Source organism: Mustela putorius, unplaced genomic scaffold, assembly GCF_011764305.1.
Source record: "Mustela putorius furo isolate JIRA1106 unplaced genomic scaffold, ASM1176430v1.1 tig00003834_pilon_pilon_pilon, whole genome shotgun sequence".
NCBI lineage: Eukaryota > Metazoa > Chordata > Mammalia > Carnivora > Mustelidae > Mustela > Mustela putorius.
The window spans coordinates 9,205,994-9,219,718 of NW_025421987.1; the positions used below are offsets into that span (position 1 = coordinate 9,205,994).

Sequence of the window (13,725 nt, forward strand, 5' to 3'; positions counted from 1 at the left end):
TAGAACAAAGTAAAACCCGAAGTATGAAGTTACCTTTTGCGAGAGAAAGCTACAGTTACTGATTCTAACTGTTGATGTACTTATCAACAATGATGTACTCATTGAGTTTTCTTTCACTACCATTGTTTTTCTTCAGTGTTACGAGATGACTTCCGGCAAAATCCCACAGATGTTGTAGTAGCAGCTGGAGAGCCTGCCATCTTGGAGTGCCAACCTCCCAGGGGACACCCAGAACCCACCATCTACTGGAAGAAAGACAAAGTTCGAATTGATGACAAGGAAGAAAGAATAAGTGTGAGTTAAATTAAAATTAACGCCTACAGAGATTGACTATCAAGTATTCAAATGGATATATTTTATTGCTAATAAAATTGTAGACCTGCACTGAATGCTAATTACCACTTACACTGCATTGAAAGGACTGAAAAAGAGTAACCGAGAACTGAAACTTTAGGATGAGGCTTCAAAGAGACACAAATTATAGAAATCAAGTGTAGATGATATATTAATAATTGTACCAATCTGAATATGAAAAGATATGAATATGTAAATATATATGAATGTAGAAATACATATATATATATATATATATATCTTTGCAGTACAAAGATGACAAAGCTCTTAACATCTCAAATGCATCTTTTGATCGTGTAGTATCATGTGAGCGATAAAGGGTAAATGATGACCCTAAGCCATATTAACTAGAATATTTCTCTTGGCACTATTTCCAAAATTATAAGAAAAAGTAATGTGAGGTAATGGGTACTTAAAGCACCTTTTCCAGTTTTCAGAATTAATATTTATAACAAAAATTTTATACTTGAATTCATTTAAAAATTTAAGAGGTATAAAGTAAAATCAAAATAAACATAGCTTTTTTGGTTCTGCCATTTAGCTCTTGTAGAACAATAGTCTGCTTTCAAGGAAAATTGATGATTACGTTCATCATTTTGATTAATATCAAAACGAGACACTCAGAACATTGTAAAGAGATAGAGAAGGGAAATGGCATATTATTTTATATTTTTAGATGACCCACTCAGCTTATGTTGTTTGTGATGCTTATGGGAACCAGTTCACTGAAATAGTAGATAATGCTTTAAAGTTCGGATGCTATTCTTAATATAATTTTTATATTTAGTGCAATTATTGAGAATGAATGTATTTCACTCTAAAATGTTTTAACTGAACAAATGTGCCATTTCTATAAAAAGTCCATGTAGACTGGTATCTATAATCTTTGAAAGTATCTTATAAATGAAGGTTTTTTTTAATATTTGCATCGTGGTTGTATCATAACATAGAACCAGATAGGCCGTGTAAAAGATCACAACATATATTCACGTGATTCTGGCTTGAACTCTTGACACCATGAGGATCCACATTGCCAAGGAGAATTTGGTTCTCAGTGGTCTGTGCTTGGATACCAAGCATGGAAATATGCTCCTGGTGATAGAATAAAATCACTGTTCAAGGGGTTCTAGTTCATGTTTGCATCATTTAATTTTTGCTTCATAAGAAACCACCACAAAATACAGCAACTTATAATAACCATTTTATTTAGACTATGATTCTTTGGGTAAGATGACAATTCTTTATTCTTGGCCAGCTTGGCTGATTTTCACTTGGTTTTCTCATGCTTCTGTGGCCTGGTTAAAAGTCGTGCTAGCAGCTGGATGATCTAGGGTAACTTTACATGTCTGGCCATTGACTTATACTCCTTTTGGCATCTTGCTTCTTCTCATGGCCTCTAATTTTCCAGCAGGCCAGATCAGACTGGTTCCCATCGTGGTCTCAGGATTCCAGCTATAGCAAGGAAAGACAAGTCTCAATTTGAGAACACTTCGTCTACTGAAACATTGATTTAATTTCATTGGTCAAATCAAGTCATATTGCCAAACTCAGCTTTAGGGGGAGGAAAAATGGCCTGCATGGCCATTTTTATAATGCACAATTTATTATATTCCACTGAACAAGTTGACAGTCTTTTCTTCCCATGTAAAAATAAAATTGAAAGTCCCTTTCTGTGACATTACAAGTATCAGAGCATGAAATATATCCATTGAAAACATACCTACATGGGTTTTGTTTGCCTGTGAGATAAAAGTTAACAGAGGAGCCACCATGTTCTTCTCTCCTCTTGAAGAACATTCAGTCATTGTGATGTTAAGATTGTCAAATTACATAAATACAAAGAAAAAAAAATTGGAAAAGAAACCATGAGATGATACACATACTGAAAATCTAATTCTGCTTCAATATCCTCTTTAACAAATAGACATTTTAACATGTGACATTGGTTTATTTGGTCAATAAATGCTTCTCATTTAGGAGACAATCAGGAAGCACCTATTAGAAGTCAATGATTTATACCAATTTGTACTCTCATCATTTAAAAATATATATATTTATTTTTATCCAACCTGCCTTCCTCTTCAGAAATTATCTCATATATACAGTCAAGGTAAGACATAGATAATTAATGCTAACAATTGAAATTTAAGCTCCATGAAGGCAGAGGTTTATTATTATTTGGTTTACCCCTGAATCTCAAGCATTTAGAACACTGCCCAGCCCACAGAGGTAGTCAGTAAGTGGCTTGTTGAATCCTTGGTGTCTGTTGGATTTCATTATATTACCAAAAGCAGTTATTTTAGTGCTTCTTTCTGATAACAAATATCAATAGCAATTCATTCCACCTACTTCAGAGTAAAGACCAACCATTAGGATTTGGTTGAAGCATTCACAAAAAACGGGACCAGACCCAGACAAAAAAGAAAAAGAATGCCCAAAAGCATTTTCTAGAAAGGGAATATGAAGGCTTATCTTGAGGGAGAAATAAAGAGAAGAAAAAAATGCACACAGGTTCCAAAATAGGGAGAAAGTTTTGTGTTTTAGACACTGAGCAATTTCCTTTAGGAAAAAAATATTCTGCTTAAATATTCAAAATTATTTATTAGTCATCTTTTCTTTGCTGTTTATTTTACTTTCCATTTTCTTTCTCTCTTTTCCTTTCTTTATTTTCCCCTCCCTCTTTTCTCTTTTTTCTTTTCTTTTCTTTTTTTTTTCCTTTTTCTTTCTTTTTTTTTTTTAATTTTAACAGATCCGTGGTGGAAAACTGATGATCTCCAATACCCGGAAAAGCGATGCAGGGATGTATACCTGTGTTGGCACCAATATGGTGGGAGAAAGAGACAGTGATCCAGCAGAGCTGACTGTCTTTGGTAAAACTCACTTTCAATTCTAAATTGCTATTTATATATAATTCTCCTTTGATGTTTATTATATTCCTTGTTACTAAATATCAGGTTGTATAGGGATGAAAGATTTCATCTGAAGAAAAATAGAACTTTGAAACAATAATTCATTTATTTTATTCATATATATTTATAGGATTTGCTTTTCATCAGAATGCAAAAACTTGATCTTTCTCAAATTCTGTTTGAGATATTATATCTGTCTAAAATTTATTCACTGTAATGTACTTATCAAGTATCTTTTATGTGCAAGACAGAGGGTACTTTTTTTGGTTTTCTTCTTTTTTATTAGTACAGTGCAAACATATTTCACTTGCTTTCTACTTTAAAATTTTTCAAATTGAAATATTTACAGTGTAGCTTTGATTTTAAAAACTAGCTAACTACATATGCACACACATACATAAATACATACATGTAATCAAAATTAGAAACAAACAAACAAACAAATAAACTGTCTTGCTGATGCAGGGAGGCTGGGTCTAAGAACCCAGGGGAAGATCCCACAGGACCAGCCAAGAGGGTCCTTGGCTTCACTCAGGATAGAAATCCAACGTGAGCCAGAGAAAGTGAAAATAGAGTTTATTGTATAGTGTAAGTGACAGACAGAAGAGCAGACAAAATGTCTGGGAGACTCGGAAAGAAGAATGAGTTCTGTTGTTGCTTATAGCTAGGGGTAAATATTAGAAAAGAGTCTGGGGTAGGGGCGCCTGGGTGGCTCAGTGGGTTAAGCCTCTGCCTTTGGCTGAGGTCATGATCCCAGGGTCCTGGGATCGAGCCCTGCAACAGGTTCTCTGCTCAGCAGGGAGCCTGCCCCCCGACACCCCTCTCTCTGCCTGCCTCTCTGTCTACTTGTGATCTCTGTCAAATGAATAAATAAAATCTTTAAAAAAAAAAAGAAAAGAAAAGAGTCTGGAGTATGTGTTCCTCCAGGAGTCCAGAGTAGGGTCAATCACGGGCAAGTACTGGGTGAACAATAGGTGTTACTCCATAAATTACCGAGAGTAGGGATATTGATGCCAGCATCAGTTATGCTTAGTTTGAAGCTAACCTCCTGGGACATTTTGGGATCAGGTTTTCTTAGGTGTTAACAGGTGTTTGGGATCTAAGACAAAAACTCAGAATGATTAACTTTCTTGCTACCCCCTTGAAGTGGGAACAGAGCTTCTTTTGGAACATATGGAATATGAGTAAATGGGGCCTCCCAGAAAAACAGCAGAGATGGAAACATTGTAAAATGGAGTCCCTTCAGCTTCCCTAGTTCATGGCTATTATATTCATGTTTCTTTAGATTTAAGAACCCAGGGACTCTATTGGAATAACATGATTAATGAACTAAACTCGATTACACGTGGAGGTGCTTCAGTGGCAACTGGTTGGTATCAGCTCCAGTCTTGATGGGAGGAGATGAAGCCCCACTTTGTGCTCCAGACTGGGCGCGGTACCTCCGTCAGAAAAACAACCAACCCACCCCCCACACACACACACATATCTTGATTAGATCTGTATCAGAGGAATTGTGGAGAAAGCACTAGGAAGGAGAGAACAGAGGATTACAAAAATAGCAGAGTAAACAAAAAAAGAAAAGATTATAGGGCAGCTGTGGAAAACTGAAAGAGAAATGAAGTGACAGAAAATTAGGAAAATCTTAACATTTCCTAACGATATTGGAAAATGAAACATTCCTTTAGAAGTCATTGAAGTCCCATTTAAGTCTATGTAGGAATACACACAAACACACACACACACATATATATACATATATATACACACACATACATATGTTTATCTATCTCTGTTTTGAAAGATTTAACTATTGTTGATATGTGATTTTTTTAAAAAGATTTATTTATTTACTTACTTACTTTTGAGACAGTGAGCATGAGAATGTGAGCAGGGGGATGGGCAGAGGAAGAGAGAATCTCCAACAGACCAGCAGACTCCCTGCTGCGTGTGGAGCCCAACACCGGGCTCAATCCCATGGCCCTGAGATCATGAGCTGAGCAGAAACCAAGAGTGAGATGCCCAACCAGTTGAGCCACCCAGGCGCCCCATATTTTGTGATTTTTTTTAACACAACAAATAAGTGTGATTTTTAAATAAATTTTTGTGCCGGCAAAATAATCTTCTGGGTTTATGAATTATGGAAAGATTTTATTGCTGGTCCTGACTCCCGAACATGTTTGAGGGTAGCTTCAGAATCCTGCACGCTTTCTGAAAGAAATTTCTTTTGCAGTTTGAGAAGTGCCATCCCGTGGTGTAACGGGAGTGCCACGACGCCAAAGAGCCATATTATGATTTCCATCACATTTAGAGTGTTAAGATGTGCTTTCTGAATATGGACTTGAGTGCAATCCTCTCTTTCCAATCACTCTAAGTACCGAGTAATCTCTGGTAATATTCCTTATGGATACTAAGCAGCTTGAAGTCCCAAATGACAGAACCCAGAGAAATCCCATAGTTCATTAAAGGAATTGAGTAGTAAAAATAAAATTGTTCAAAGTATGCACGTAAATTTCTGTCCTGCAGAGCTCAGACAAGTATCAGTTTGCCCTTAAATTTCATGCAGTCAGCCTTAAGAGTCTCAAAATGTGTTTCGCTCCATAATGAATAAAATACAGTTTTGCCTGGTAAGATATGAAATTAGTGGTCGCTGAACATTAGCATTGAAAACCCACAAGTGCAGCTGTTCTATTTAAAGAAACACTCATTACTATTTTTCTGTAACTGCCCACAAGCTTTGGAACAGAAAAATGTTGCATTATAACAGTTCATACTGCCTTCAGAAGGAAATTGAAAGAGTTTAATATCATTACCCAAGCAATCAGCCTTACCAGAACGTGACTGTGTTATGAAATATTCACCCTATATTCCCTAATGGTGGGACAAGAACTACAGGAGATCCTTAAATATGGTGGGACTTACAGTGGAACTTCTAAATTATCTTGAAAATAGCTCTAAACCAAAAAGATTGAATTTGTCTAGTGTCCGTACCTCTGGAAGAATTGATTTAAGAAGCTGAGAACGTTTATCTAATGGTGTAAACTAGTCAAACTAACCCAAGGGGTTCTAAGTACAATATGAAGTTGGAGAAAAAAAACTCAAAAATTTCCATTACTGATAAGAAAACAACATATCTAGAAATAAAAGATAAAAATAGTAGTGATTGTCCAATTCAAGGACATGACCAGGATTGCATGAGAGAAAGGTCCCTTCTGTACTTTGCTCAATTCTGAGAGGAAAGAACTAGTGTGCTATGAATAGTGGAGACTTCCTTACGTTATTTTGGTGCTTTTCTGTCCAGTACACATTTTCTAATAAACTTCTTTGCATTTCATCATTGTTAGATATTATTATTTCCAACCCAGGGTTTATAAACCTATAACTGGTTACACTTTACCCCTCCCCGACTCTCGATTTTATTCTCAAGTAGCAGCAATTCTCCTTTAAAAAATTTGGCTACTGTAACCTCTCTGCAGCTACAGAAAATTTTTACAGAAAATTAAAATATGTTATACAGAAAAAGTAACCAATAGTATTAATTGTTCAAAAAATACAATTCATTTATAAATGACAAGGGAAAACAGAAAAAAGAGTTACAGTAGATCTTGGTTAATACAAAAGCCTTTGGCAAGTATTTGGATTCTTCATTTTCAAATTGCTACTCTGCCATTCGCCATGCATCATTTTTTCCTATTAGTTCTTTAATATTTGTTGGCCATAGTTAACAGCTTTGTTAAGGGGCAGTACCAAATCTAAAATTAAGAATTAGGCATGACAGTGTTAATGGATACTAAAATCTGAGAAACACTCCAGTTGCCTTCATAAAGAATACTCCCTAACACTTTACATATGTGAATCAACTTCTAAATGTCCTGCAGTCAGAGAAACTAGATGCATAATTAAATTTCTAATTATAGGTAAGTTTGGGCTATCTGTTATCCAAAATTTAAGTTTCAGTTAAAAATAACAATTTTTTAAATGATTTTTATTTATTTATTTTTAAAATATTTTATTTATTTACTTGAGAAGGAGAGGGAGCATAAGGAAGGTGGAGAGGCAGAGTGACAAGCAGACTCCCCACTGAGTGCTGGTCATGAAATCATGACCCGAGCCACAATCAGACACTTAACCTACTGAGCCACCCAGGTGCCCTTGAAAAGATTTTTTATTTATTTTTTAATTTTTATTTTTTAAAGATTTCTATTTATTTATTTGAGAGAGAGAGGGAGAGAGAGAGTGCACAGAGGAGAGTGAGAGGCATAAGCTGGCTTTCTGGTGAGTGGAGAGAGCCTGACTTGATCCCAGAACCCTGAGAACATGACCTGAGTGTCAGGCAGATGCTTAACTGACTGAGCCACCCAGGTGCCTGGTCCCTTAAGTGATTTTTAAATGTTTATCAAAGTAATCCATGAAAAAAATATTTCATATGTTATACTTCTAATAGACTGAAAATAAAATGCAGAAATGTCTAGCCCTACCCCTCCTTCCAACACACACACACATACACATGCACATAGGCCTCATCTTTGAGCATTTCTACAAGCTTGTGTCGTTTTTTTCTTCTGAGATTTATTTCCATGTTACTAAATATGTCCTTATTCTGTAGTTTTATGCATTATTTTGACTTCCTATTTGTAAGATGGTGGTTTGGCTCACATATATCCCCTTCCCCACCTTCTCACCTCCACTTTCCCGTCTATCTGTCCTTCCGTATATTGACTTTAGAAACATTGGTTGTATTAAGATTCAGAATTTGAGTTATGATAACCATGTAAATATGGACTGAACTTAGTGTTTGCTATGATGATGGCATTTCTCTTCTGGCATTTATTTGTTCTTGAGTTAGTAATAAACCTATTTTTTTCCCTTTTATGGGTGTTCATCTACATCTGTCATGAGTTCTTGAAATCTCTAACAGAAGGTTTAAAGTCCTCTAAATTCTACTTAGCTATTAAGTCCCCCTTTGTACAGCCTTCTTGGAGGCCTCAGACCTCCTGCCAATCTGACTGGGCTACTTCAGATCTCCTCCAGAAGCTCATGCTGATGGATATTTATCTCCGTTTTTCTCTCATGCTGGATTTTGTTTCCTGCACTCTGCTTTTGTTTCTGTAAGTCCTGTATCAGAAGAGTGTTTCTCTCCTGCCTTCTATCTGACTACAGCTTAGAGCAAATTTCAGGGCAAAATGCATGTATTCTTTCTGAAACTTAATTGATACTTTGGCTGGTTATAAAATTCTAGTTTAAAAAAACATTGGTCAGAATATTAAAATCACCACTTCAAAATCATTCAGCTTCTGTTGCTGCTCTGAGAAGTCTACTGAGCTTCTGACTCCTATGTGATCAGTTTTCTCTCTTTCTTTTTTTCTCTTTCTGGTTCTAGTACTGTATCTTTATTCCAGTGTTCTGAAATGTTTTAATACTATGCCTTCACTTGGCACTTTTTTCATTTATTTGCTGATGAGCAATTGTAATTTAAATTAATTAAGGGAGTTATACTCTCACATCTTTTTTATTCAAATCATGTATTTGTTAATTTGATGTTAAACCTCCAGGTCTTTTTTTTTTTTCTTTCATTCTTCCTTATTTATTATATTCTATTCTTGTTTCATGGATAGGTTAAATTCTTTTGCATCTTAGGATCTTACTAATCCTTTTTTCAAATATAATTTTCTTGTGATGCTTCCTGCTTTTATTTCTTCTGACTTACTCCCTCCCCCCTTTCCTACATTACTGTATCTTTAACACTGGAGGCTTTCTTCAAATGGCCAGTGATCTATTGTTGTTCATTCATATTTAACTGCTGTTCACCAAAAAGACTATTGGAATCTCTGTGTCAGTTGATGGCTTTCAGGGTAGGGTAATCAAATTGAGAAGTAGCCATTTCACTGGAGATGAATACAGAGGATGGAGCTGGTGATGTTGATTTCCAGTTATTAGAGGAAAGATTATAGGCAGTGGTGGCCTGAGTATAGTTGAGATACTGGGAGACAAAGCTGTGTGAGAAGATATCTTGGTACCAAACCTTAGGAAATGTCTAAGTTTTATGGATAACCTGTGACCTTCATGTAAGAATTCCAAATATAAGGCATCATTAAAATTAAGATAATTATTGAGAGCAATATAGTTCTTTTAAATATTGTTTACTTGCAAACGTTAGAACAGCATAATATTTCTTGTTCATTCTCTCATTCAACAAAATTCTACTGAGCACCTCGTATGTGCCAGGCCCTATTTAAGTGTTTAGTAAAGTAATAAAATGAGTAGCCGTATGCCGTGCTTTTGGTGGACCTGTTGCATTACATTATCAGCAAGAGCATGAAACTATGGTGAGTGAAGCATTTCCTCCTCCGAAAACATTTACCTATGTTTGTCTTTGCTTCACAGGATGATTTCTCTCAGACAAACAAAATTCTTGGCAAGAAAATAAATTAATGCACCCAGGATTTATTTAATCACATTCAGACAGACTGATCATTATCATCTGGTCTGTTTTGAAGGGCACAGTGATTCACATTCAGTGGCTATCATAACCCCATCCCCTCATGCCTGCCCAATTAAATAAAAAGAGACATACTAAGGCTAGCCATCTGACTTCCCATTTTAATAGACACCATAAGGTGGCGAGTGCTTCTGAGTCAGCTGAAGTTAAAGATAAGGTTTACAAGCACTGGTCAGCTTTACTGTCCTTTTATTGCATAGCTGTGGTCGTATGGGACTTAAAGGACTCTACCTACATGATTACTGCTGCAACACCACTTTTGTAATGTCAAACAAAGTTTTTTTTTAACATTGTTAAGATGATCCCAGTAATAGCTGTCATGACACAGCCATTGCCAATTTTATCACCCGAGTCAAGGACTGCCGGCAGTTGAAAACGGAAATTTGTTCACTGGGGATTTAATTTCCTTCATTGTCCCATGTAAATAAGAAACTTAAGAGAGATTATGCAACCACATTTCAGACTTACCGTATTTTGTATGAAAGCGAACATTTTGTTTTCAGAACATTATTGACACGACCATAGTGAGACTTGGCATTTGATGTTATTACAGTCCTACAGAGTTGGATTTTCCAGAATTCCAATTTGAGATTAAATTGACCTGACTACTTGAAAGCTGTACTTTACATGGTACCACACTGCCAAACAACACTAACGTCTCAAGAGAGATTAACCCTGTAAGCAAGTTATACAGGTGATTCAAATCCAGTTAATTTCACATTAAAAAAAAATGTTAATTGCATTGGCAAAGACATTGCCTCCGATCATTCAATGGCTATATAATTAGGGATCAGGCCATTCAGAGGGACTCTGATCTAATTGATAAGCAGTCAGAAAACAGCCCTTGAGATTTCTCCCCCTGATTTTCAGTATGTGATCAGACATAAGGTGGTAACGTGGAAAAATCAGTGACCTTATTTTACATGCCTCAAAATTAAGTTTGCTCATGATTTAGTAGTTCAAGATGTTTTCACCTATATTTAATTGTGCAAAACTTCCTTCGTGGGCATTAATGAGTACTGAATATGATTACTTATCAACTTACTTTCTAACGCTTATAACTTTGCATTTATTTGCAGATGATTTTGACACAAAACAGCAAACCCCAAGACATTTCCTTGTAATTTTTGCAAATAGTGTCTGAAAGGGGCATGGCTTTATGTTTGGTTCATGATAACAGTGGTCACTGCAGTGGCAAAGCCTTCAAAAATATGCTTTCTACCTGGACAACTTCTTTGGTCTTTAATATTCATATTTCTAGTTCTCATATGTTCTGGAAATAAAGTCTAGTTAAGGAAACTGGAAAATAATTCTTATAAAAAAACATATTTCCATTTAAATAAATGTAGGCAAACCTACAGTTTTTAACATACTGTTTTTTGTAGGCAGTTAAAATTGAGGTAGAAGGTGAATTTAGTATAATTAGCAGAAAACAATTGGAATAATGAATAATACAATTTAGAGATAATTACTATAATGGGTGCTGTGGAAATTCCCAGAATAATACTTTAAAAGTTGTGACCAGACTCTAATGTATTAGTAAATGTCTATGTCACTTTGTTGAAAGGTACAACTGAAGATACTCAAGTATGAAACCCAACTTGATGTGCCCTATATGTGCAAATGACTTTTATCTGGCTTATTCTTTGCATTGTCTTTTTTTTTCCCCCATCAGTTGAATTACATTTTCCCTCATGAGCCAATGTTAGGCTTCCAAAAATTCTATACCACATACTCCCCTATGGTTATCTAGTTGCTAGGCAACTAGACTCTGCTTGAGGGCAGAAGGAAATAGTGCAAGTTCATTGCGAAGTTGGCCACCCCTGCTGAGTTCATCAGAACAGCAGCAGGGGATCCTGTATCTTCCTTCTTCTTGAAATTATAAATTAGGTGCTTCCACGTGTCCCCATACAAAACAGTGGGGCTTAGAACACATAGGATAGCCAAAAAACCCTCAAGGATCCTGACAGTGTCCCAAGGATGAAGAAACAACTTTGCCTTTAATAACTCTGGTATTGTAACAAATCTAATGTAAAGTTTGCCCTTTGGATTAATTACATTCATATGTTGCAATTTTGTGACAAGTAGCATCTTAAAGGAAGCATACAAAAATTTGGCCTGAAAAATATCCATGTGTGTTTTAATGGAACTAGTCTCACATACTGTTATAGAAATTAATTCGTAGTTAGTATCATGTCATGGAAATTTTCTGTGTTACATAGATGACAGAGAGAGAGGGATAACTTTATCATTCCAATGACCTACTAGTTTAGCAACATATGAATCTGCCACAATTTTTCTTAAAAGCACTCATTTTCCAATACTCCCAGTGTTGCTACAATGATCCTATGTAGTTCTTCTTTTTTTGTTGCAGTTATCAATTATCAAAATTATTCTTTTCTCCAATATTCACATTTTCTTTCTTTTTCTTATTGATCATTAATGTTGCCATGTCCATCTTATTTCTGATTTTAGTAAGCATGTTTTTAGCATATTATTTTTAAAAAGTTTTGCATTTGATTTCTGATAAAATATCTTCCCCATGCTTAAGAAGTTTTGATTCCTTTTTATTCATTTTTTAAATCCAAGAGCTTTTCAATATCTACAGATGTAATCATATTTTTTTCTTTTTCCCTTCTAATATGTAAGCAGGCTCCTTTAACTTCTTTTTTTTTTTTTTTTTTAGATTTATTTACTTGACAGAGACACAGAAGGAGAAGGAACACAAACAGGGGGAGTGGAATGAGAGAGGGAGAAGCAGGCTTCTTGCTGAGCAGGGAGCCCAATGTGGGACTTGGTCCTAGGACCCTGGGATCATGACCTGAGCCAAAGGCAGGAGCTTAACGACTAAGCCACCCAGGTGCCCCAGAAACCTGACCACAGTGGCATAAGGATAAGGTGTTCATTTTTCTCCTATCTACCTTTTTTTTTTTTGTGATGAAAGGATCCACGTACACACACACACACACACACCCTATAACCATACTCCACCTGCCAATTTGTTCCAATTTGCTAAATAGAAATGAGAATCTTTCTAGACTTTTCTTCTTCAACCTTCACATCTGACTGATCACTCAGTTCTGTTGTCTCTTCATTCCGTCCCCTTTTCCATATCCATAGAACCACTCTATCAGTCAAAAGCTGAAATAAGGGACGCCTGGGTGGCTCAGTTGGTTAAGCAGCTGCCTTCGGCTCAGGTCATGATCCCAGCGTCCTGGGATCGAGTCCCACATCGGGCTCCTGCTCCACAGGGAGCCTGCTTCTCCCTCTGACTCTGCCTTCCACTCTGTCTGCCTGTGCTCACTCTCACTCGCTCTCTCTCTGACAAATAAATAAAAATAAAATCTTAAAAAAAAAAAAGCTGAAATAATTTCTTACAAAAACCATTTGACCTAATTCACTACTTCATGTTTCTCTTCCAGTTCTTCCACAGACCTGCTGACACAGTCTTTTCCGCATGTTATTAAAAACGTTGCTTCTTTATTTAAAACCCTTCAGCAGCTCTCTTGCACTCCCAGGGCAGAACTCATATTCCTTGACATGGCCTATAAGACCCTTCATGGTCTCACCATTCCCTAACTAGCTTCGTCTGTCTAACTAGCTTCATCTCCCTGATGAAAAAGAAACCAAGCTCTTCACCAGCAACCAAGCTCAAAGTCTGCCATAGGAAAAGCTGTGTTAACATGTGCTAAATGAAAGAGCAGATAAGGAAAATGACTTCTCTACATATACTAGGTTGCAGCCCAACACACCCATTAGAGTCAGAGTGGGCAGGAAGAGTCTACTGACAGATGATTTCTCAATCTCAAGCCATATTAACAGTGGCTTAGCTCTCTTTTAACCTTGGTCATTGCAGCTTTTAGATGAATTGGATGAACGTTCCTAAGTGATGGGAAAGAAAAAGTTAATCCTGCTTTCTGTGCTCATGATTCACTTGTGCTGTTAGCATTCCAAGCGTTCACACAA

At 36.3% G+C, this 13,725-nt stretch overlaps 1 protein-coding gene across 22 annotated transcripts in view; it reads left to right on the forward strand.

The window, feature by feature from the left end:
- Window positions 1–13,725, forward strand: part of ROBO2 (roundabout guidance receptor 2) — a 1,685,112-nt gene that overhangs the window by 1,506,204 nt on the left and 165,183 nt on the right. For all 22 annotated transcript variants that reach the window (XM_045088214.1, XM_045088211.1, XM_045088212.1 and 19 more), the window contains 2 exons: window positions 137–294; window positions 3,104–3,224. In XM_045088214.1, the coding sequence (XP_044944149.1) occupies window positions 137–294; window positions 3,104–3,224 (279 nt within the window). The remainder of the gene's footprint in view (window positions 1–136; window positions 295–3,103; window positions 3,225–13,725) is intronic.